General features: G+C 44.8%; 1 protein-coding gene across 3 annotated transcripts in view; it reads left to right on the top strand.

The window, feature by feature from the left end:
- SETBP1 (SET binding protein 1) overlaps window positions 1–25,695 on the top strand; it is a 363,307-nt gene that overhangs the window by 321,266 nt on the left and 16,346 nt on the right. For all 3 annotated transcript variants that reach the window (XM_059139956.1, XM_059139957.1, XM_059139958.1), the window contains one exon: window positions 13,494–13,664. In XM_059139956.1, the coding sequence (XP_058995939.1) occupies window positions 13,494–13,664 (171 nt within the window). The remainder of the gene's footprint in view (window positions 1–13,493; window positions 13,665–25,695) is intronic.

Here is a 25,695-nt window from a genome sequence, read left to right as displayed (position 1 = left end):
CACCCTTGACTTTCAAACACCTTCTGTTTCAGAACACACCTCTGCTCAGAAACACCCCCAGAGCAGCCTCTTTCCCTCTAAGGCAAGCCGTGGTAGAGAATGTGTCTATGTGGAAATCCTTCCTGACTCCCCACGACCCTCAGGTGAAATCCAGACTCCCAGCACCATCCCCAGCCTGACGCAGGTCCCTCTCTTCTGTTCCACTTCACCTGTCCACACTAGAAGCCCTGCTACATCCCCGCTGAGAGCTCTTGCCTGTCCCAAACACGCCCTTCTATTTTATGCTTGGAGCCTTTGCACCTGCTGCTCATCCTTCCTGGGATTCCTTTCATGCCCTTTCAACCCATACTTCCACACTGTTAAAGACCCAAATCAAATGTTACCTCCCAGTGAAATCCTTCCTAACCCAGCAGGGAAGTCACTCGTTCCCCTGCTTTGTCATGGCTCCTATACCTGAGCCCATTGTTCTTATCAGAGAGTACGAAAAATTAATATTAACATGTTTGCCTCCAGCTCTTTGAGGATGAAGGCTTATCTTTGTCTCCTCACAGTGAACTGGAGGGACAGCTACTCTGATTAATTCCATTATTGCTGAGAAAACTGAAGAGCGGAGAGGTTAAATAAGCCGCCCAGGTTCAGACCACCAGTAGCTCGTAGAACTACGATTCGAACACAGGGAAAGTGGGCTCACAGCTCACTCTTTGAACCGTTCTGAAATGCTGTTTTTCCATGAAAATGATCATACTGGTTACCTTGTTACTTTTACTATGGTGTCTTTTTTCTTTTTAATTCTTTTTTATTACTATAAATTTTTATCTTTAGTCAACCAGATCAATTATTTATATTTGTATATGAGCTATACAGGTAATAAATTCCATCTTAAAGTACTGTTCTAGAATATATGCTAGTGTGGCCCCAGGTGCGAGGGAAGGTAATGTAGGTGTTCTTTCCAGCTCAGGGGAGATTGTTATTTTTATTTAAATTTCCTGTTCCTGCAACTTGGTTTTTTTAAACTAAATATTTGACTACCCCAAGACTGGACTGTTTCTTATATTTTAAGGGTCCCCCAAAGGACCTGGAGTTGCTGTGTTCATGGTAGGCAGTGAAACTTATGCTGAACTAATTAACATAAGAACAAAACTGCTTCCTTGTTGTCAGCTACCAACAAGAGAATGTGTCATCAGGTTGAATATTCAGCCTGTCATCAGGTTGAATATTTAAGAGTCAAGAAGCTCTCGAAGCTGAGCTCTGAGAATTAGTTGGGATGGTGGAAACGGAGTGATGACTTGGCCAGCAACCTCTCCTCCAAACTGCCCGTCCTTCATTCAGGCCTCCTTGCCTCCATCTTCATCACTTTGTCGATGGCCCACGCTTCCTGTTCCTGTTCCTGGCTGGCCTGTTCTGAGCACATTCTCAGCACCAGCCACTGTGTAAAGCATCTTAGAGGTATTATCTCATTTAATCCCCATGATAGCCCTCTGAGGTGTGTGGTTCATTAAATTTTTTTTTTTTAAATAAGAAAATTGAAGGTTTGAGAGGTTCAGTAACTTGAACGAGGTCAAATACCTGGTTAAGCAAGAGAGCTGGCATTCAAACTAAGGGCGTTCTGACTCCAAGGTCACAGCCTTATTCACCAACTTAAAACTCCTTTCCTTGAAAGGAGTATATTCCACAATTACTGGCTATTACATTTTGATTCTGATTCCTTCTTTTTTTTTTTTTTAATTTCTTTCCAGTGTTCCAGAATTCATTTTTTATACACCACACCCAGTGCTCCATGCAATACATGCCCTCCTTAATACCCACCACCAGGCTCACCCAACCCCCCAACTGCCCCCTCCAAAACCCTCAGTTTGTTTCTCAGAGTCCATAGTCTCTCATGGTTCATCTCCCCCTCCGATTTCCCCCAACTCACTTCCTTTCTCCATCTCTTATACAGAATGTTTTCACTCCCTATTTTTATTTTTATTTTACTCTCCTCATCCAACATCTCCCCGACCTTTTTAAATAAAGATGAAAAATTTCCAGATTTTTTAAACCCTTATTTATTTATTTGTCATAAAGAGAGAGAGAGAGAGAGATTGAATACACAAAGCAGGGGGAGTTCCTGGGGGAGAAGCAGGCTCCCCACTGAGCAGGGAGCCCAATATGGTACTGGATCCCAGGATCCTGGGATCATGACCTGAGCCAAAGGCAGGTGCTTAACCGACTGAACCACCCAGGTGTCCCATCCACAGATATTTTTGAGTCTGAAAATCAAAGCTTACCTTCCTGGTTCCGTGATCCTGGACAATGTGAGGCTGCTTCTCCTGAAATGTTTGTTCCTTTATTTATTTATTTATTTAATAGCATCCTACAGTCTTCAATCTTAAGAATCCCATTTCTTGGCCTTCCAAATGAAATCCAGAATACAGAAGTCCTTATTCTTTATCTCTGTCTAAAGACTAGATCCTCAGGAATTGGATTGACTCCCTGTGAATGTTAGAAACAAATGCTGTCCTCTCTTTGCCAGTTCCAAATCTCCCCAGTGACTTGCTCTGATTTCACACCCTACCGAGGACTTTTCATCCCCATTGTACACGTCTGTAGATTTCCCCCCACTCTTCTCTGGGTGACCAAGAGACCTCCTAAAATGCACTAACTATTAAAATATCCCCCTCCCTTTTACCTTAAATCCTATTCTCCGTCTTGCCGCATGGCATGGCATGTTGTCCATTAGCTCTGTGTATGTGCCACACGCTGGTTGGAACCAACACAGGCATTATCCAAACCAGACATTAACCAAACCAGCGGCCCAGAGGCCGCTTTGGGGTCTGGCAACAGTGACATTTCCTTAGAGGGTGGTTGGAAAAAGTGCACTGCATCCCGTTTCTTGAACAGAGGCTTGCATAATCAACCAAGTAGAAAGAAATGTTGAGGTGCATTTAACCTCATTAGTTTCAGTAGGACTGACTCTCTCCGATCCATCAGAGTTGAGCTACATTAGTGAAACTCAACTATTTCCAAATCTCATTTACATAATGGATGAGATGTGAAATGAGCCCAATGCAAGGGGAGCCGCCCGGAGGCACTAAAGTTTATCACAATATGTGAAAGTCCTTTTAGATCATTGCATTAAATTTCCACTAACAAGGTAACAAATTAATTGTCTGGATTACTGTACTAGCCCAAAGTCTATTGAGTGCAGAGGATCAGTGAGGAAGCAGCTGAAGTTTCGAGGACAGTGGGCGGGAGGAATGTTGGGAGGGATGTGATGAATGCTACCTACCCTCCCTCTCTCTTCTGCCCCTTTAAGAAATCCTCGGCACCTCTGTCATCTGATGGCGGACTTTGGCTTTATTAGTGAGGTAAGTGAGGATGAGTAAATCAACTGTATCAGACAAGCCTCAGGACATCTAGAAATTGATCATTCTGCCGAAATAAGCACTCTGTGTTTATTAGCTGGGAGTTCATCACTATCACTTCTCCTCATCCAATTCCTAAGAGATTTCAAAGCCATCATCATGGTATTAGCTCGTCTGACTGAACTACTAGAGATAAAGATTAGGAGATCTATCTAATGATGGGTCTGAGTTTCTGTGATTTTTTTTCTTCTATTGCAAAGAAGAGAGCTTTTCCAGCACACATTCTGTGTCCCTGTGTGTGTGCCTGCACAGGATCACCATGGATTTGCATTCTATAGGATGGGTTTAAATAGTGGAACAAAGTCGGTGGTTTGAGGAAGAGGCGCAGGAGAAGTTTGAAAACAATACACTTTGGCCGAACGTAAAGCGGTAACTACCGAACAGGAGGGATATATGCTTCACTGACGTCTCCAGCTGACACAGTGTGTCCATCCTGGGGGTCACATGGCACTGAGAAGCGTAATTTGATTCTGTAACCACATTATAATCCTAACATCCATACACAGCCGGACTCCTACAGATAGGTCCGTGAGGAATGAGTACAAAACGGACTGATCTTTCACAAACCGGTAAATATGCATTTATCTATTTATACATATATTTATAGACACACATGCACTTAAGCTCCTGATATCAAGCTCTTTTCTCAATGTGGCTTCTAAATAAGCAGTAATCAAAATGCAAATAAGGTGACCCAGTTAGCATCGAGATCTGTATTACCATGCAGATGTGTTCTGCGACTCCACGCTGGAACGGTAAAAAGGAAGACACAACAAAAGATGCTTAGATTAGCCAGCCTTGACTACTAAGCCCTTTATATATTAGGGAGAATCTAGGGAAGGCACTCCCAGAGTCAATGGTCTTATAGCTTGGATCAAATCTCCAGTTTTCGGCTTGGTCTGTTTGCAAGCTGCCCTGTGAGTGTAGAATAGAATACCACGCGTACACCAGGACAGCAAGAAGGGGGCTTCTGCGAATTCTCAGGCTGAAACCCTTGCAGCTCAGCACTGACATGCCTGCCTGTGAGAGGCCAAAAACAAGGCCAGGCGTCAGAGTCGTGGCTCTGCCATCCTCACCGTGACATGCTTCATAGAGCCAGATCTCATCCCTAATCTGGAATGAGTAGCCCAGGAAGGGCCAGACTAACTCTAAACTGCCTTAATTTTACTTTCCTGAAGCTTCTTTGTGTTTATCTATTGATGAAGGCTGTGACAGGCATCCTTATATACATGAGAGCAGCAAATTCCTAAGCTACCTGATCTCCAAGGACATAACAAGAGCATACTTGGTGCATCGTAGTATCAAATTGGTTTTAATTACATGTATGCATTGTTTCTTCCCTAGTGAATACACCTGGAAAGTGCCTTTGTTATATTTTTCAGAGAACAGCCACCACTCTATTGTCTCCACATTTTTTTTTTAAACATGAGAGCAATTACATCAACATTCTATTTGGTTCTGTCTCTCTGCCTTTTGTCCTGTGGTGCATACACATGAATCTGTGTGTGCATGTGTGTGCGTGTATGAATCAACTTAAGCAGGTAAGGGTTCTAACCTGAGCTTAGAAGTGTCTATGAACTTGAAGCTGCCACAAAATATGTTCTCCGTGCATATGTATGTATATATGTGTACTTTTTCCCCCCTAAGAAAAGGTTCTGATGTCTGAGATTCAAGACTAAAAACCTCTTATTCAGTATGTCTCTCTTTGCAATTTTGAAATCCAATATATTTCCATTCTGGATGATGTCATTGGGTATTTCTAGAGAACACCTTTCATCTGACACGAATTTTTCACCACAGGATCAGGAGAGACTGACTGATGCACGATTAGAATTTACTACACCAAGATTCCTAGAAGTTATAAATCTCTGTGAGGTTCCAACGGACAAAATATTATCCTCTCAGCCCATTTCTGCACTCCTGAATTAAGAGAAGGAAGAACTAGTCAAACTGTTGAGTGGTTTCTCTGAATCTAGAAAGAGCAGAATCAGAATAGTAGAGCTGGAAAAGAGTCTAACCAGTAGAAAATGAAGCTCAGTGAGATTCCCAGTCTTGATCAAGTTCATTCAGTAAGTGTGGGGGAGATCCTGCAATAATTCAGTGTCTCAGAAATTTTGTCTAGCACTCATATCAACAAATTATTTGTCTCTGATACAACTTATTGACTCTAAGTATCCACTGACTAGTTCCTTTGTGTCAACCATATTCTGGGAAGATCGAGGAAAATAAATTCCCAAAGACTTTAAATCTTATAGGGGACACAAACAACTTGAACATAGGATATAAGGTTTTTTGGGTTTTTTTTTTTTAAGATTTTATTTATTTATTTGACAGACAAAGAGATCACAAGTAGGCAGAGAGGCAGGCAGAGAGAGAGAGAGAGAGGAGGAAGCGGGCTCCCTGCTGAGCAGAGAGCCTGATGTGGGGCTCTATCCCGGGACCCTGAGATCATGACCCGAGCTGAAGGCAGAGGCTTTAACCCACTGAGCCTTCCAGGTGCCCCAATAGAAGTTTATAATGAGAAGACTAGTACTAGGATGATACAGTGCTAAAAAATAGTAACAGGTAACACAGATGAATGCTCATTATACCTAGGCACTGTGGTAACTTCTTTTATATGCGTGTTAGTTTTCTATCACTACTGTAACAAATGTCCACACAGTTAGTGGCTTAAACAGCACAAATACATTACTCCACACTATCGGAAGTCAGAAGTCCAAAACGGATTTCAATGGGCTAAAGTCAAAGTCTTAGTAGGGCTGCATTCCTTTCTGGGAACGGTGGGGTGGAATCTCTTTCCTTGCTTTTTCCAACTGCCAGAACCCATGCGCATTCCTTCCCTTAGAACTCTCCTCCTCAGGGTGCCTGGGTGGCTCAGTGGGTTAAAGCCTCTGCCTTAGGCTCCGGTCATGATCCCATGGTCCTGGGATCAAGCCCCACATCCGGCTCTCTGCTCAGCAGGGAGCCTGCTTCCTCCTCTCTCTGCCTGCCTCTCTGCCTACTTGTGATCTCTGTCTGTCAAAGAAATAAATAAATAAAACTTTTTAAAAAAAGAACCCTCCTCCTCCACCTTCAAGGCCACTAACAGCATCACGCTGACCCTGCTTCCGACACCATATCTCTTTCTGGAACTCTTCTGCTTCCTTCTTCCATGTTAAAGATCCTTCGATTCCATTTTGATCACCTGGTAATCAAGGATACTGTCTGTATGTAAGGGGGCTGATTGGCCACACTGATTCTATCTTCAGTTCTCCTTGGCTGTGTTGCCAAAAACATCCACAGGATCTGGGAGATGAGGCTATGGACTTCTTTGGGGAGCTGGGGTTTTATTTTCTGTCTACCATCATGTATAAACTCAGTTAATCCTCACAACAGATTAATTTGACAGACGAGAACACTGAGATACAGAGAGTTGATAAATGTTGCCCCAAGTCACAGAGCTAGTGAAGCACATAGTCTTCCTTCAACAATATGTTCTCTGTGTCTGTTCTCCACTACATGGAAACAGGGGATTTAGTAAAGAGGGCTGTGTATGGACTAAAATAGTTGGGGCAGCTTCTCCCCAGAAGGTTTGGGTCTAGAAGAATAGATGTGCTTTTTCTTTGTCCATTCATCCATCCAACACTGTTGAGTATCAAGTATCTGTCAAGCTAAGTGCTGGAGAATCAAAACAAAGTAAGACATGACCTCTAGGCAATGTGGCAGTTGCCTCCAAGAATGTCAGAGAAATCAACCAATAATGACACAAGAAGCCAGAAGTCTGGCCCAGACGGTAAGACATATAGGAGAGAGGTTTGAACTCCACCCAACAATGAGCAGTGGGTTTCATTTTTCCCAACTGCCTTTCCAACCCTATCTCCCAGTATGTGGTTTTTATGACTCACCCCAGCCACTCTTGTCTCAGTTGCACAAAGAAGGCTTGTTATTCCTGCTTCTACTCTTGTCGTTTCCCAGTCCTTGTAGAGAGAGCCTCCCTCCACTTCCAGTGACTGAATTCTGCCCGCCAAGACTGCGGCTTCTATACTTGTGTCTGTCTTCCTGAGTAGGTGACTATTCATGGTCCCTGTGCTTACTGGTGCCTGGCACGCACAGGTCCTTAATGAATGTTGAATGAATAAATGGATGAGTGCAGACCACCACCTCGGATCCCACGGAGATCTCATTTTCCTCCTAATTCCTGAGGGACTCATTTGGCTTCCTGTCTTGTTTGGTTTTCCATTTCCTTAGTCTTTCTGTCCTATGTACTCTCCCTTCTAAACTTTCTGTGCAAATACAGGGCTCACAACTTCCGAGTAGTGCTGGTAGGCACTTAAATAATTGTGATTTTTAAAATGATTAACTCTAGGCTCACTGAACAGTGTTCTGTTCAAGAGTAACCTTGCCAGAATTTCACCTCACAAGGTCCTAGGATGAAGTAAAACTCATCTGACACAAAACACATGTTGAGAGCTAGTCACTAAGATTGAACAGGCTGTTTACGGTCCATGGCAGTGGGCTCAGGGGAGTTGGGAGGATGAGGCGGATATCCAGCCTGGGCTCCTCCTTCCAGAACCCGAGTGATAGAGATGCAGGTGCACACAGGAAACCATGTCTTTTTCTCATGTTCACCGTGGTGCCCTCCCTTTGCTGTGATCTGGGTCCTTGGCGCTCTATCCCTCCGATACTCTATGAGTGAATAGCAGAGGCGCTGCCTTTTGATGGTTAAAAAACACCTTAAGATCTTTCTGTTTCCTTATAAAAAGTAACAGCTGCCTTTGTGCTATGCCAAGGTTTTTAGAATGCAATTCTTAGAAAACAGGGACTTCAGTGGTTTTGACCAGTGCTGTGTCCCCAATACCAGTAAATATTCAATAAATACTTGTTGAATTAATGAAGATGATGATGCAACAAAAATAACGTTTTTATTGACTTCGGCACAGAAAGATATTTTTTCCCAAATTCTAAAGATATTATCTAGTGCTTGATTCGCTGTCTTTCATAACATATATCGCCCTGTGTGCCATGAGTGAAGTTCATTTGCAAACAAGGAAAAAGAGCGGTGGATCAATCCAACAAGCAGTTAAGAGAATGGGAATTATTTTCAAGTTTTCAAGAGTTTTGCCTTGTGCAAAATACGTCATTTACTGGCTTACCCAAAAGGGAAAGAAAGGAACATCAAATTGAGTCAAGAAGCATGGATTTCCACACTACTTCTTCTGCACACGTGATGTGTGAGTTTGGGCAAATCATCTGGTCCTCTGTGGCTCAGTTTACTTATCTGTGTACTTGGAATTTCACCATCTGCCTTTTGTCATCCACAGAGATGCTGCAGGAGCAAATAGCATAATGCATGTCAAAGTTCTTTGCAAGATGAAAAACCACTGACTGTTCAATATAATATACCTCCCAGCGCATGCCAAGCCCTGCTTTCTGCAGCATGAAGGGGGCCAGGAGGTGACTGAGAAACCCAACCACCATTCTGGTGGTGTTGGGCTCTCTCACTATTCCAATCTAAGCTTTGTCACCAGGAAACAATTGCATTTGCAAATCGTATAATTAAAAAATTAATTAAGGTGTTCCACAAGCCTATATTAATCACATAGCATTTTCTAGATCCACTGCTCTCTGCAATGGATGTTCCAGAATTACATATGATCTCTAGGTGATGATTCCATTTGCCCCTCTATTTTAAGGAAATTGGGACATGAGGACCCACCAAGGAGTCAGGATCTAGTTCTTACCACTTCTTACCAGCTGTGTGATTTTACATAAGTTACAGGACCTCTCTAAACCTCCTTTTTTTCTGATCTAGAAAAGGGGAGTGAATATGCAGTACTCATCCTACAAAGATGTTTGTTTGTTTTCCCCATAAAGAAAATGAGATAAAGTAGGTTTGTAAACCTAGAGCAACATACAAATTACTCTAAGGTGAGGCTGGTTTTTATTATCCAAGGTCACAGAGCTCATTAAAGGGATCCTGGGAAAGTCAGCCGCCACAGACCCTGCTTTTCCTCCATGACCCCTGTGACCTTGAACAACCCGGGGAAGAGGTAATTGAACAGCAACTACTACTTTGGAAGAAACAGAATCAAAATATTGAAGCTATTGACTCACCCTTAAGGCAGTAAACAGTGCTTTGGTCTCTGACCTTTTCGCATCCTGGGGCAGTCAATAACGGGGCCGCTGGATGCCGCGCCCCCACCGATTCTGACTTCGGAGTACTTTAACCTTGAACTAAGCTCCAAGTAACCAAGGCAACAGGAAGTCAGCTTCTGCATCGGAGGAGTGGGAATCCATAAATCAAGTCCCTAATGCAAACACGGTGTGCAGGTAGAGGTTTGAGGGGATAAGTGGTCTATGAGAAATTACCTTTGAAAATGAGTGACTGTCCCTCGATACACTACAGCACAGTCTCAAAGACTTTTTAAAAAATCTATCAATAGAGGTCAACAGGTTATTAGCAGAATGTTTTCCTATAGGTTTAACTTTTAAACAATATTTCCTCTTGGCTCTGTCTTTTAATCATGAACAGATGTTGGATCCACGTAGTTATTAGCATTGTTATTTCCTCCTTTAAAAACGTCCTGGCCTCCACATACGCCAGCCTCTAGTACAGTCTACCCTGAGCTGGGGTTCACGGACATTCCGAACGCAGGCACCACGTGTGTTCTCCACACAGTCTGCTGTCAGAGGTTGAGAAGTGACCCCTTCCCGCATCAAAGCTGTGCTCACCTTTATTCAGGTCCCTGCGTTAGTTGAGGTAACACATCTCAATGGTCCAAGTCAGCACAACGCGATATCCGGGGTTCTTGCTGGTGGACGTCCAGCTCCATCCCGCGGGGAGAGGGAAGCTGGGCCCGTGCTGAGAAGAAAGGTTCCAAATGTCCCAGCCCTCTGCCGTCATCCCACATCCCCGAGAACTTGGTTCTGAGCTGTTTCACGCCTGCCCAGTCATTTGGGCCCCTCTTCGGGGAATATCAGCTGCCTCCTGGAAGGAACAGAGACAAAGACTCCCAGTGGCCAGCATGCCCAGTGCTCGCTCCTTGGGGGGGTCACCCATCCCAGCAGCCTGAGCCCTCGCCCCTCGGGCAGACTTTGGGGATTCCAAATGCTGTTAGATTAGTCTTTGTTGAAAGCTTATCTAATATACTTGCTCATGTATGCTATTTCTGGGATTGTTTCCATAATCCTTTCAAAACCCCAAAATGTCTGAGAAAACATCAGGGCTCCTTTTTTTTTTTTTTCTTTTTTCCTAATTGCTTTTCAAATTCATTGGATGGCAACGAACAAACAGTACCATAATCTAGAAAATCCTAAATTATCGAGGGTTTTCAAGACAGCTTAAATAGTGACGATTTGAATTATAGAGTTTTTAAGTGTCATTTTATTACTTTTAACACAAACACTTGAGTAGCAAAGTATGCCCAATAGAGGTATGATCGAATGAACTTTAATGAAATGATGTGGACTGAGACTAATTTGGATCGCGAACATTTGCATGAAAATGGGTACAACGAAAATGACTTGAAATCAGTTTGTTCCCAAGTGAGAGTTAAATATCCTCCTGCTAATCCTGTTTGCGGCCTGTTCCCTGAGCCTGCCTTCATTTACACAAAGAATGACCTACCCAACCTGTGTCCACGGGTACAAAGATGACATAGCAGGGGTTTTTTCCAGAGGAGCCATTATCCAGCAGAACTCTGGGACGGCTTGGACTTCCAGAGGTGTGCTGTGGAAGGCACAGCAGTCTCCGTCTAATGGGAGTGTGACCGTGGTGGCAGCGAGGACTGAGCTGGGGGACGTCCCTCAGACCCGGGGCTGCTGTCCCCAGTTTGGAGTCTTAGCAGTCGGTTGTTTAAGCAAAGCACTCCTCTCCAAAGCCTGTCCTCTAGTAGACTTGTAGATTTTTTCCCCCCAAAGTCCAATTTATTTTCTCAAAGGAAACAAAGTTTAATATATTTGTGGCTTTAAAACTATTATCTAAAGAAGGCTAGGGAATAAAGGTAAAAACTCGCTCTTTCTTACAAACTTTCCTGCGTGCTCTCCTTCCTGAGAATAACCACCGTTAACTGTTGCGATAGATCTCCTCGCGGGTGGCTCTGGATGTGTGTTACATGGATTATGCGTGTGCCCAGCCCGTCCCTGACACCCCTGCGTATTTCACAAATGGGTATCCTGTCCACGTTTGCTGCCCTTCCTGGCATCCTGATGGTCATGCCTTGCAATCTTTCTGTCACGGAATTTGATGTCTGTCTACCTCTACTGTCAAAATGCTTTGAAACATAAAACCTAACGAAGGGCATTTACATTGTTATTCACAGAACGGGAGGGGGAGTTTCAGAGGGTGGAATGGAGCGTAGGAAGGTAGTAGTAAGTCAATGAAATCGTCAACATGACTTCCTTCCTTAGATGCTTACAGGTGCTTTGTCCAGATGTGGGGCTAGGGCCTGTGCGCCCTCGATATAAATGATGCTGTGGGCAGACCAGGGCAGTGGACAGGTGTTAGAGGACAACCAGCGGGGCCAGCCTGACCCCTGGGTCCTGGATTTAGCATCTGGCTACTTGCAGATTCCTAGCCCTGACTTTAGGGCTGTGTGAGTTTAGTTAGTTATCTCTGAACCTCTCAGAACTGTGGTTTCCTCATTGGTAAAATTAAGAAACTGGTATCTTCACTACACACTTCACGGGGCTGTCACTGGCTTCCCTGAGGTGCTTTCACCGTGGTGACAACATAACATTACTCGGGCAGAGGACTGAATCACCCACGGTGGCCGGGCTGGAAAAACAAGGGTCGAGAGCGATTGGGATAAAGCCCCATTTGTTGTTGCAGTCAGTGGCGGGTAGCCTAGAAATGAAGAAATTCTGCATGGATGGCCATCTAACATCGATTCGGACACCCCCAGCCTCTGGACTTAGGCTTGGACGAGTTGGAGAGCCACATTCCTGCAGCTGGGGATGCAGATGGGACCCAAAAATCCTTGCTCAGGTCAGGAAAGAGAACAGAGCCTTTGCCAGCTGTTTTCTCTTGCCCTGAGGAAGTAGCAGGCTGCAGGAATAATAAGCTAGTAAGAGTAATAGTAGCAGGAAACGCTTGTCGTGGACTGTGTGCTAGGCACTGCTCTAAGCACTTTACGTTAATTACCTCCGGAGTCCTTCCAACCACCCCTGTGAGCTTATACTGTTCCACCCCATGTGTACAGCTAAGGAATCTCGAAGCTTGGGGAGGGTAACTTCCTTATGATCTCGCAGCTAAAAAATAAAGAGAGTCTGGATTCCAAAGGAGGAAGCAAGTTTCCAAAATAGCTCTGTAATTTGTTACATAGTAAATTCCCAGGCCCTTCCAGAGGCACTTTGCAAGAGGCGCTTTTCAGCATCACAAAGATAAGACCTTTGATGCTTATTAGGACCAGAGGCTGAAAAGCCCCCAAATCTACTTTCACTCGGCCACGGCCATGGCCACAGGGATGCACCAGCCCCCATCCTGCGTCTTCTGCTCCAGCAGACTGGATCATCTTCATCCCCCACCCAGAACTTATTGTGTGCTCTTCTTGGCACTGAGAAGGCATTTCCCTCTTCCTTGCCGCTTCAGCATAAGCTCTGGGAAGCCTTCCCTCCGTTCCCACACTAATCCCAAAATCCTTAGCCCTCTCCAGGCACCTAGCATGTGAATGGATGAAGAACACCCAAGCCCGCCCTTATGTGTCACCCGATGTTTCCTTCTCCTTTAGTCTTGTGTCCCCAGCCAGGTGAGATAAGAAGCTGGGGTGGGGTTCCCTTCTCCCCTTCATGCTGCGCACAACACAGCCTCTGTGACGATGGGCTTCTTGCTCCGTAGAAGACAAAGGGTAGCTGCTGGTCTCTCCTGCCTCCCTGGGCCATGCCCCTGCTTCCACACAGCTAAACTGGAATGTTGTCTCCATGGATGTCAGCCGCAAAACCAAAACCCGTCGTGCTGCTGATTTTTTTTTCTTTAAATATTCTACCATTTCATTCCTGTTGTGACCAGAAGGAGGTGAAATAACGATGTTCTCAGCTCACTTTCAGGTTTTCTGTTGTCTGTTTTCCTGTTCCTTTCAAGTAACTACAGGCTTCGGGATTCTTCTTTTGTAGGGATGCCAAGTCCCCACCTAAAAGTGGACCAGACGGCACCGCACAGTAAGAGCGAGGGCTCCGCGTCCACCATGATGACCAGGAAGAAGCCAGCGGCAGTTGACAGTGTGGCAATCCCCCCGAGCCCAGTGTTATCGCTCCTCGCTGCCTCTGCGGCCACATCTGATGCAGGTGAACACTGCCCCGAGGCTTTGGGTTCAGCCCCAAGAAGGTGGGCGCGAGAAGGCCCACGGGGAACGTGCTGTGGAATATAGGTTCTCTGCTTGGCCAACCTCCCACAGACGCCGAGCATGGTTCCGCACTGGGTTTTCAAGAGGGAGGAGAGGACGAGATCCGCTCAGGACCTGGGGGCAAAGGCCCGTGAGTAGCAACTGAATAACAGTATTAATGGCTTTTTAGCAAGCCTTAGTAATTATTAATCTCTGCATCCAGGACCTTATCTGTGTTAGTTCACAGGACTCATAAAAGAAGTCTGTGAGGTAAATACCTATGCCCTGAGTTCAGAAGAGGAAGCCAGGAGTCAAGAAACTGGCCCCAGGAACCTGTGGATGGTCAGGATGCCAGCATAGGTCCAGGACCCATGCTCTCGGCCATGGCGTTTGATGAGTTCCCTTGCTCCCCGGGGGTGGGAGACAGTCATCAGAGTTTCTCTGAGGCCTTGGCTCATTCTACCCCACAATGTCATGAGCTCCTTAATACCCACCAGACTCCTCACTGGCAGCTGATAAAATAGAAACTCCTTAGAAACATCCTTCGTCTGCTCCCCACGTAATCTCCCACCAGTGCCTGCACCAACCCCCACTTTGCCACGTTTGTCCCTCTTGCCAAGAAGGCAGCCTTCAATTTGGCTTAACACCATTCTTTGAGGACAGCCTTCCTCAGTGCCATCTACATCCCACAGACCTTGAAAGCGCAGCCTCCCCTGAATGCACACAGCACCCGGTGTCTCTACCATGTGTTTGCTACCTCCTCAGAGACTACAGAGCTGTGTTCTCTTCACTTCTGCCCCCCTCACAGTGAAATGGTACATCCCCCAGAGGTAGAATCCATGAGTTAGGTTCTTGCCATCTTCATGGCATACAGAATGAGAGCATACTGTGGAATTAATGCACTGCTAACTCTTCAGCATTACAATGTTCAGCATAAATATTGTAGTATTTAGAAATGCCTCTTATGATTAGAAGCCCAGGAAGAGACTCATTGATGCTCTCTCTAAATGCATCTTCTCAGTGAGCAGGTTGCTTTGAGCGAAGAACTCAACTTATCTTCATTCCTACTTCCTTCATGGAAATTGCTGGTAATCAGAGAATGTGCCCTATTGAAATAACAGAAGGAAATATTCAGGGTGACATTTCCCAAATTGAGTTCTGCAAAATATTAGTAGATGTCTGGTGATAAAAGATACTTTCATAGTGAAGTGTGTGTCGGGAATGCTGCTTTATGTAGCTTCCTTTTACATAGGGCTTTCCAGAGCCTTTCAAGGACAGTGTGGTGCACTTGGTGCTCCAGGAAGGACAGACACAGAATTTTACAATCTTAGCTGACCACAGAACCCATTTTTCTGGCAGTAGCTCTTAACATCTCTTGGAAATGCCGTTCTCCCCAGCCATTTGGAAACTCTTGCCCAGGAGGAATGGGATGGTCTCTCAGATGGGATCGTGAGTCTCCCCATCATTCTCATGCTAGGTAGGAAGTGAAGGTTCTTGGTGGAAATGCCAGGTAAATGATGCCTGCAGTGAGAATGGGAAGAGGTCGGCGTCAAGGTCATAGGTGCATGGGGAAGAAGCTGTCCTGAGACTTGACGAATGGGAACATCTTTGGCGGAGAGCGTGCAGGCAGAGGGAGCGATGTGGACATAGTCCTGGATGTGGGAGCTGGGGCCAAGCCTGGAACTGTGCAAAGCGATCACTTGTCTGGAGGGAAGGATCGGGTTTGCAGTCGGCACTATCCACCTGATAATTCCTTATGCAACCTTGTTGGTTACGCTCTGGAGACCTCCCTTTATGGATTTGGAAATTAGCCTGTATATTTCTGCCTTCACTTGCCAAGCCCAGATATCTCCCAGGGGCAAAAGACAGGGGGTCCCCCATTTCCCTCCCCTCAAACTCAGCTCTTTCCATTCAGAGTAAGAGAATGGGTTCTTGGGACCCCATGTGTCCACGGGCTCACCTCCTCTCTCTGCGTTCAGTCGTTTACAAATACGCCAAACAGGCATAGAAACAGGTGGGTATTAAACTTTTAAACCTGCCTCTCTGGTCATCAGAGCTGAGCCAAAGCTCTCCTGTTTCAGGATTTAGGAATGGGCTGTTGATTTTTGGCTGTGCTTAAAATGAGACCCTCAGGAGAATTTCACAGATTTAGTCTGTTTCCGGGTCTCAGGCTGCTAAGCAGAACTTTGGGGAGAAAGCAAGCCAGAGAACTCCCCAGGTGCTAGAGGCCAGACCTTCCCAAGATTCTGCTCCCCACAGATAAATGGCTTCCCACAGACCTGAGAGAGTTAGGGTCACACAGCCTGGGCTCGTGGCCAACGCCCCGTTTCACACACCATGCACACATGATTGCTCCCAGGATTCGGAGAGCTGCCCAAGGTCACGCAATTGGATTGGAACCCAAACTTCTTGATTTACTGCCTGATTTCCAGTGGATTCTCCCTTCTGTCTTAGGCCCAACATGAGCAAAGGCAGATTTCTTTCTCCCTAATTATGGACTCCTACTTCTTTTAGGGAATAGTGAGTGAAACTCATCATTTGCCACATTAACCACAGGCAAGCACACATTAGAAAGTTAATAAATGGTATCTTGGTCTGATTTCACTCAGTTGTTTGCTTGTGCATTAGTCCTGTATATTTCTGTTGAGACAATTCACTTCATTTTTGTTTTCTTTAGGGTCCCTTTTTACTCTTCCGCTATAAGCAAGGTAATTTAGAAGTCTTTCTGGCCTGTTTCCAGTAGGTCATCAATTTTGCAGAGTGGTTTTGAAGACCCAGACAAGAGCAAAGAAAGGAAAAGAGAGGAAAACTTAGTGTCTTCTAAAGCAAAATTAATTTAAGAAATCATGTCTTGAGATATAAAATATATACTAAAGGAATTCAATTAATTAGAAATTCTTTTCTTTTTTAAAGTAATGAATACTTACGTATCTAGTAGGGCCCCTGACACGTAGTAGATGCTCAGTAAGTAATCACTGAGAGAAATGAATCATGGTGAGACAGCACAGCAGCTGTGCGCTTGTAGACAGAGCCTTAGACATGGAGACAGACGTCAGAGAAAAACACACTCCATCTTGGAAGTTAACAATCAAATGGAAAACATTTGACAGACAAGCGGTAGGCTGTTGGTAAATACTTGCCAAATAATTAAACAGTATTTTTTAATATTATTTACTTTTAAAATTTTTTAAAAATCTTTTAAAAAATACTTTATTATTTGTTTTTAAACAGTATGTTTTCGAATAGGTGAAATATGTTTAAAAAAAAATTCCCACTTCATTTTATAAACAGAACATGGGAGAAATGGATGTAGGTCAGAGGTTTAAAAACATGTCTTTTCTAGCTCAAGTGTGTTTTGGGGGGATGGACGGTGTGTGTGTGTGTGTGTGTGTGTGTGTGTGTGTGTGTGTGTGTTGTTTTAGGCAATTTTTTAGCTGCTCAGAGTCTGGGAAGCATGCTGATTATAAGGTTATTGATTTGGAGGAAGAGGCAGAAGACGAGGGGCAGGAAAGGGAGGTCAGACGGAGAACATGTCAGTTTATGAGCAGCTGGGAGGGAGAGATGGCCGTGGCTGCCACCGGAGCTCAAGCAGGTCAGCCTTCGTGATCAAACTGCTCAATAGCTATTGATCAGCCACGGTCCCCGGGCCCCGTGCAGGGTCGGATTCGAGGGAGCACTGCATCATCCCTGTGAGTAATTAGGGTTAATGCAGTAAAGGCTTCAATACAGTTTGTTCAAAGTGATGCATAATTTGAAGTAACTTCTCTCGCGATTTAATAACCATATCAGATAATCCATACCCAAATAAGTCCGCGTAGTTTTTCTGCACTCCTGCATACTGAACTACGTATGACTTGGAGGTCATGCCGCATGGAGAGAGTTGGTGATTTCACAACTGAAACGTCGCCCCACCTTTGTGTTTCTGATGAGACTACATTAGTAAATAGATGAAAAATACTGTAGCAACTCAGTAAAACACCAAGAAAACAAAAATCTCCACAGTCCTGCACCTGAAAGTCTAGCTGGAACACACAGACACACACACACCCACTATCCTTTCATCTTAAATCTCCGAGCGGAAAAAAAGACCTGTGTCAGGGTTGCTGTCACTGTTCCGATCTCAGCAGCTCAAGGTGTGGCCCGGGGGAGAGACCGGCGGGAGGCAGGTGGACACTGTTCGTGGTTTCTGTCTGTCTCGTACAGGTGTTTTATTCTCTGAAACTGTATGACCGACCTTGTTTCAAACTACCAGAGCCTATGAGGAAGTGGAAATATTGGCTGGAAGGGTGGCTCAAGTAGGGGAGGGGAAGGAAGAAGAGCACCTGCCGTGATGAGCCCTGGGTGTTGTAGGAGGTATTGAATCGTTCAACGGTACACCTGAAACTCCTATTACACTGTATGTTAACTGACTGGGATGTAAATAATAACTTTAAAAAATGATAATAATTAAGATAGCAAAGGACAAAATAAAAGACAAAAAAAATAAATGTATTTCACAAGTGTATTATATTAAAGGCTTAGACATGTTGCTTCTGAAGGCAGAAAATGGTCTGGCAAATCATTTAATAATTAACCAAACTGTCCGCGGCATATACGTGTAATCAAGATGCAAAACCTTAAGCTTGAAAAATTACCTTCACAAGTAAAAGAATACATTCTTAATTCTAATGGAATTAGAAGGAAATCCAGTACTCTAGTAGCTGGAGTAAAATAATCATGAAAATGTCTTCTGGCCCCCAGATTCTAGCATGCCTGATTTTTCGATTAACCAACTGCCATCCATCGAAAGGGGCCCAGAATAATGAAATTATATTCAGGTGCAAAAAGCAATGAATTCTTTTGCAATAAGAATTGTAAAATTATATTTGCTTTGTGCCTGTGTGGGATCATCGTCGATACTCCCAACCAAAACAGTGTTATCACTTCAGCCAAAAGTCCGAAATAGGGCAAATAAATGCACAGGTTACTGGGATTTGGAACATCCAAGGGCTATGAGTATACAAATTGAAGATTATAAAATAAATTCCTGCAAGGCCAGATTAATCACTTAAAATATACAGTAGAAAACTTTCAGAAAATACCTAGGGAAAATAAAGCTTTATTTTATTTTTAACGATTTTATTTATTTGAGAGGGGGGGAGGGAGAGAGAGCACAAGCAGGGTGAGGGGCAGGGGGAGAGGCAGACTGTCTGCTGAGCAGGAAGCCTGATGCAGGGCTTGATCCTAGGACTCTGGGTCATGACCTGAGCTGAAGGCAGACGCCTAACCAACTGAACCACCCAGGCGCCCCTAAAGCTTTATTTTAAAAATGAGTTATTCAAGTTGCCTGAAAAGTGCTGCATATAAACCCATGTGGAAGCAGCACAGAATGACTTTTGCCTAGAGAGCTCTCCCAAATGTGGGACTTATAGAAAAGCCCCCCACCCTTGGCTTTGGGCCCTGAAAAGACCCAGTAGGGTTAGAAGCTTCTGTGTTTCCCTGAAGATCCCATCACAGCAAAGGTCTTCTGAAAAGCCTCTGAAAATTCTTTTATTTTTGCCCCAAAGGAGGAAATAAGCTCCTTTCTAATTTCATATGGACATCCTAGAGCAGCTGAGCTGTCCCCATGGCCACAGCTATAAACATCCCAGAGAAGCACCAAACACTCCAGAATGTAGCCCTGGCTTCTGCTCCAGCCACATCTCCCTAGAAATGCTAACCATCGCCAAACACAAAAAAACACCACAAAAAACAAAAACAACTAAAAACTCTTGCCAAGTATTCATTCACCTCTTGAACAAGGAAACCAACTTGGTGAGAAAACTGATCCAAAGAAGAATTAGAGGGACAGGACATTATAGGAATGTAAGCAATGGGGAAAGAACATCAAATGAGATTTCTCAGTTAATGTCCTAATGGGCAATAAAACCATAAGCTCCAGGCTTATCTCTTCTACCAGTCAGAAATCATTTGCATATTTTGGGAGCAAAAATGTTAAAGTTAACGTATTACGTGGCAGTCTGGGCCCGTAATCAGTACTGGGTAGCAAATCCAACAAAGTTGCATTTCCCTAGCTAATTAATCGTGGGGCAGCCCTGTAAAACGATGACTTTAGGAATCTGAAAGGACATGCATCCTTGCATTGGCCTCGTTTCTAAGGTTCATCCCATGTTCCTTCACCCCACACACCGGCTCCCCTGCTCTACTCGAATGCACGTGTTCTTGCCTCAGATCGTCTATACTGAGATCTCCATGCTGCACTTAGCAGCTGGCAGATCTCGGTCCTCAGGGCTCACATCTGTAAAATGGGGGGAAGCATACTACCTCAGGTAGAGCATCATGGTGAGGAATAAATGAGATAGTCTTTGTGAAAATCTTAGCAGAGTGCCTGGCGCATAGCAAGAGGTTAGCAAATGAATGCTGTTGAAGCCGCTGCTGTGTTGGCTGTCACTATTGCCATCATCTGCATTCCGCGCCGGAACGTTCCTCTCTCCCTCACCCACCCTTCAAGCCACGTAGAGGGCTAATTCATGGTCATCCTTCAAGACTCGGCAGGGTGCCTTCAATCTAAGAAGCCTTCCCTCCTAGCTACTTGGAGAACCACCCTGTGGCCAGGTTGGGTGCCACATTCTCTATCCTCCAGGGCTCCCTCTAATAAGCCCTTTGATGACTGATCTCTATACTGAATATGGTATCTGTGCTCATGCCTCTGTCCCACACGGGACTGTCCCCTCCCCTGTTGTCAGATCTTATTCAACTTTAAAATCCCAGTACCTGGCACTGAGGTGGGCAAACAATAGATAATCGGTGAATATTAGACAAAATGAACGGGACAGCTGTTTGCTGCGTAAAAGCATCTGGTTCATGAAAACACACACTTTAGCCTTAAGTTCATTAGAGTTGAGAGGCAATGATTTGCCTTTATTTTCCATATCAGTACCAGAAACAGCAAACCATCCAAAGAATGCTCAGCAGAAACAACTACCTGAAAGGGACCTCTGGGGCTGGTTGGATCTTGTGTGCAGTAATGAGAGACCAGCCATTGGCTAGTCCAACAGGATATTCTCAGGGGAAGATTATATTCAAGTTAAAGAGTCAGCCTATAAGGCACAGTCTGTGCCGTATAAGAGTCTGTGTTTCTTCAGAGAAGAGAAGGGGGAGTCTGTGCCTGCATCTCCCCTCACGCAGCTCATCTATGGTATTTGGGGGATGAGCCGCTCATGGGAAGCTAGGCTGTAATTTAATTATTTTATATATAAGAGCCTCGCATTGTAACCAGAGCATTGGTTTCCCAAGAGCAGCAATCATATTTCCTATTTCGGTTTTGTCCCCTTTGATGAGTATCGAGTCTCTCATAAATTCCCAGAACCTTGTGTTATATGGGATGAAACTAAGCCAGGCTGTGAAGCAACCTGTAATCATATTTGGGTGTCAGGAACCGTGCACGGTGCTGGGTGCCTAGTAAATACTCAATAAACATGTCTGGACTTGATTTAACTTTTTTTTTTTTTTCCTCTGGAGTTGAGATTTTAGGAAAGACAGAAGGTGTAATAACCGGTTTGAAAGTGCTGTGTCTGTGAGGAATTTAACTCAATTTATCTTCTCCGAATGCTTCGTACAGATTATGCTCCCAGCCACCTCTTGCCACAGTCAGACCCTCTTAAAAATAGAGTAATGATAATAATACATTTTATCTTCTTCCCGGTGATGGTATCATTCCCACCTCCATTGAAGCCCAGTGGGAGGTTTGGCTGTGAGGCGCCGATCGCAGGGGGAGTCAGGTGCGATCATTGTAATGAGGGCTCCACGCTCGGCGAAATGCGGGCAAGAAAACCTCCCATACGTGAAGCGATTTCTATTAAGATACTCATTTTATATCAAATATTCAAGCTCCTCTTTATAAATCGGAGAGAATGAAAAGAAACTCTTCGAGGGGGAGATTTTATGTGGCCAGGAACGAAAGGGCACAAATATTTTATGATCAGTTTTGAGATGAAAGCAGTGCGCCTGCCTCATTCACTGGCTCTTTCCGTGTCCGCGGGTCTAATTAGATTGTTGGTTTAATGGTGGCGAGATAATTTAGTGGCCACTGAAGGCGACTGTGTTCATGAGAAGCGGGGGGGGGGGGGGGGGACCGTGCTTTGGGTTTCCTGTAATTAATGGAGAGTTTTTGAAAAACTTCTTGGTTCCAGGGAAGTTGGCGTACTGTGCTCAGCTGTTGAGGAAGGAGGCGAGGTCTGTCCCGCTCATTGCTGTGGAAATGGCCTCGGGCAACATGGAAGAACTGTGTAATGACTGTCATTAAGAATGATCTTTAGTGGTCCAGGCAGGCTATAGTCAGTCTACAGCAGGGTGGGGACAGAGAGGGGGGTGGGGAGGAGAAAGGAGGCAGTGAGGGAAAGCAGAGTAAGGATTATGAGACAGACATGACAGACAGACAGACAGCACTGGCCCTCTGGAAGCCACTGGAATAATCCCACTGCATCCGCCCCGGGGCATCTCCTTGTCTTGTTGCTCAAACTGGAGTCCAAAAGATAAGACCAGGTTAGACCAGCCTCGAAGCGCCCTCTGCCAGCCCCTTCATGGGGGACAGAGATGAGGAAATTGAGCCCAGAGAGATGAACCGAGGTACATCTTACCTGTGGGGGAATTGGGAAATCTGGACTCTTTCTGGCCGCCACACGGATATATAGTGGAAAGTGGATTTGGAATTCATGGGCCAGGGTTATTGAACAGCCCTGTAGGACTTAATCATCCCTTTAGGTAAATCACTGCGTCTTCTTGACACTTCTGAGTCTCAGTTTCCCCATCACTGAAATGGGAGAAGCCATTTCTGCCTTTCAGGCAGTGGTGAGAAAGAAACAGCAGATGAAAACACCAATCACATGTTCAAAACAATATATCACTGTGTCATGGCCCCTCTCGTGTCAAGAATGAAGTCATGCCATGTCATGATTTAATCATGTTAAATCGTAATTTAATCATGTTATGACTCAGATCAGAACATCCATTAACAATCTTTGGAAGTTTTATACTCACTCCCTGCTCCAAACACTCCTATCTTGGAGCACAGTCAAAGCTCCCCACTACCCGTGAGGGTATCCAGTTCATCTTCCTGGAACTTCTATAAGGCTTTGTTACAAATTGTCAAATAATTTTTAAGTACCTGCCACGCTGATACCTTCAATGATAAGATCAGCCCCTGCCCTGGGGAACTTTCATGCTATTTGGAAAGGCTTGAGTCCAAAACATGAGATGACCAAATAATATTAACAAGTGAATAAGTTGAAAAACAATCTCAGATGCTAACAGAGATATCATTGAGCAACTGATAAGTTATGAATTTCCAACCAAATGGTACTAGGGAGCATGGGGGTCACGGTAAAATGACCCAAGAAGAGAAGAGCTGAGAGCTTTCTGGGGATGGATTGAATTCAATAATCAGACAAACAGAAGGGGCAGACTGACAGCATCTCTGAAATGGGAGTGTATGTGGAGACGATGGCCAGTGAGGCCGAAAGAGAGGTTTGGCATCAGAATATGGAGTACCTACAATTTGAAAATGTGGCCCAGTGACCCTTGTGAAAGGCAGTGATGGCAATCCAGGCACCATGAGGCAGTAGCTCTCTGCAGTTGTGCTTTGATTGACCTACAGGGGGTTATACATTCTTAAAAAAAAAACTAATTTGTCAACATCAGAAGACTTATCTAATCATCAAGAGTTTTGGCTTTTTGAAACTCAGACTACCTCGTGACTTTAGGCTCACGTTCCTAACTGGCATCAATTGACTGATACAGAATAACATCCACCCCCATTAAATGGGCCATCTGCTCCTTTGTTTCTCATTCCCCATCTTCCCCCCGCCCCCATCTTCCTTCAGGGTCCTGACCAACTTCACTCATTATCCTGGTCAGCCTGGCCCCCTATAGGGAGCCATCAAAGGCATTTGGACTGGACAGAGTAGCAGGATCACAACAATGCCCAGGGACGCCTCATGGAGCAGAAGTAGCACGAGTAGCCTGTAGTGACATCTTGTGTTATTTAACTGTGGAACTCAGAGTTTGGTGGAGGCCTTTGAGATTGTAAAATTGGGAGAAATATGGCACTCTGATGCAGTCAGTAGTAGAAAAGCAAGAGGGAAACCCAGGCTTTCTTACTCTGCTCTAGCTGCCCGTTGTCTTGGCTTCCTTGAGGACATATGGTACGAAACCGGCTTTCAAATAGGGAAGCTCTTGTTTGAATCCTGAGTCCATCATTTCTAAGATGGGCGCCCTTGGGGAAACCATTGAACCTCCAAGGTCCCCGTTCTCATATCTGTACAACAGAGGTAGTAATGTCCTCATGCGGTTGTGATCACAATTAAATGAGGAAATGTGAAATACTGCAGCCCACGGTTTGGGGGCTGGGGGGAGTGCTTCAAAAATGACCGTTTCTTCCCTTTTCCCTTAGTCCCATGAGACAGCAGAAATGCTACCTGCGATAGTCTCACCCGGACGGTCTATGGTGTGATACAAAGTAGATGTTACCCAAGTAAATGTCGAGTAAATGCATGATCCGAAACCCAGCACAGAATGAAAGTCTTGTTCTCCCCGCCCCACCCCCCACCCCGGACTCCTAAAATGTGACATCTGTTACTTAAATGTCCTTTGTAACTCATTCTGTTAGTTTGTTTTTACGAGGTCTGCTTTTGAAAGGAGCACAAGGAGGGAACTCGGCCGCCTGCCCCCTCTCGGGGTTTCCACCTGTTCTGTCCTTTTCCCCAGCAATTGTTCCATGTGTCCTTGATAACTAAGGGAGACCAGACAGCCTTCATGCAATAACGAGGAAACACACATTTCTGCTACCAATGAGCAGTTTCAAAAGGCAGAGAGGAGGTACTAATGGAGGGAATTTCAACTGTTCATTGATCCCAGCAATGCCTGAACACCCTGTGTGGCCTGGACCCAGGGCTTGCCCCATAAAGATGACGGAGCTCAGAACAAAAGAGAGTGAGCCTCACAGTACCTTCCGATTCAGCGGGGGATGCCGGCCAGCCTCACGCAGCGTTCCTGGGTGGCTAGGTGTAGTTTCAGTGCTCAAAAACACGCCTCCGGGGAGTTTTCTTGCCCTCTAATACCTGCCGGTATTCTGAGATGACTGTCCTTATTTTGAAATCCAGGTTTGTTCGCGCCTAAATAGCCACAGTCCTGGTCTTTGTCTCATGTGTGTTGCCAGAGTTAAGTGATTTGGGCTTTACATATGGAAAGTTCATTTTGTTGTGTAATTAATGGGAAGCAGACTTTGGGAAGCTGATGATCCAGGCCCTTATTTATATGAGAGCATATGTCTATGTTTTGTTTATGACTCACTCTCTTACTCCACGCATTGTAACTCGGGTTTGTTTATACTAACTTTTCCTAGAATCCAAGCCACATGGTATATGAGCCAATAATTTATGGTCTCTAAAAGGCAAAGATGATGAATGAGCTTTTTCCTCTTAAATTGTCAAATCTTAAACTGAGGAAGAAGTATTTGCTGCCTTGAGTCTGTCCAAGCTTGTATTTGGGGGGGGTGGGGCGCAAGGTAATGCAAAAACTTATCAAAAACAAAACAAAACGAAACGAAAAAAACTACTGGCATAGCGCTTGGAACTTGAATGTATAGATATTTGCCAAGAAAACATATGACCACTCCCCCACAATATACCATGTAATTCTGATCCAAATGTTCAGCAATGAAAAGACCATTCATGTTCTATCTCTCTGTCCCTCTCTCTCGCTCCCATTTTTTATTTTTTTTATTTTTTTTTTAAAAGATTTTATTTATTTATTTGACAGAGAGAGACCACAAGTAGGCAGAGAGGCAGGCAGAGAGAGAGAGGAGGAAGCAGGCTCCCTGCTGAGCAGAGAGCCCGATGCGGGACTCGATCCCAGGAACCTGAGATCATGACCTGAGCCGAAGGCAGCGGCGTAACCCACTGAGCCACCCAGGCGCCCTCCCATTTTTTAATATAAGTAATATGTAATATGTATGT

This window comes from Mustela lutreola, chromosome 11, assembly GCF_030435805.1.
Source record: "Mustela lutreola isolate mMusLut2 chromosome 11, mMusLut2.pri, whole genome shotgun sequence".
Taxonomy (NCBI): Eukaryota; Metazoa; Chordata; class Mammalia; order Carnivora; family Mustelidae; genus Mustela; species Mustela lutreola.
Note: the sequence above shows the minus strand (reverse complement) of the source record. Positions and strands in the feature narration are given on the sequence as shown.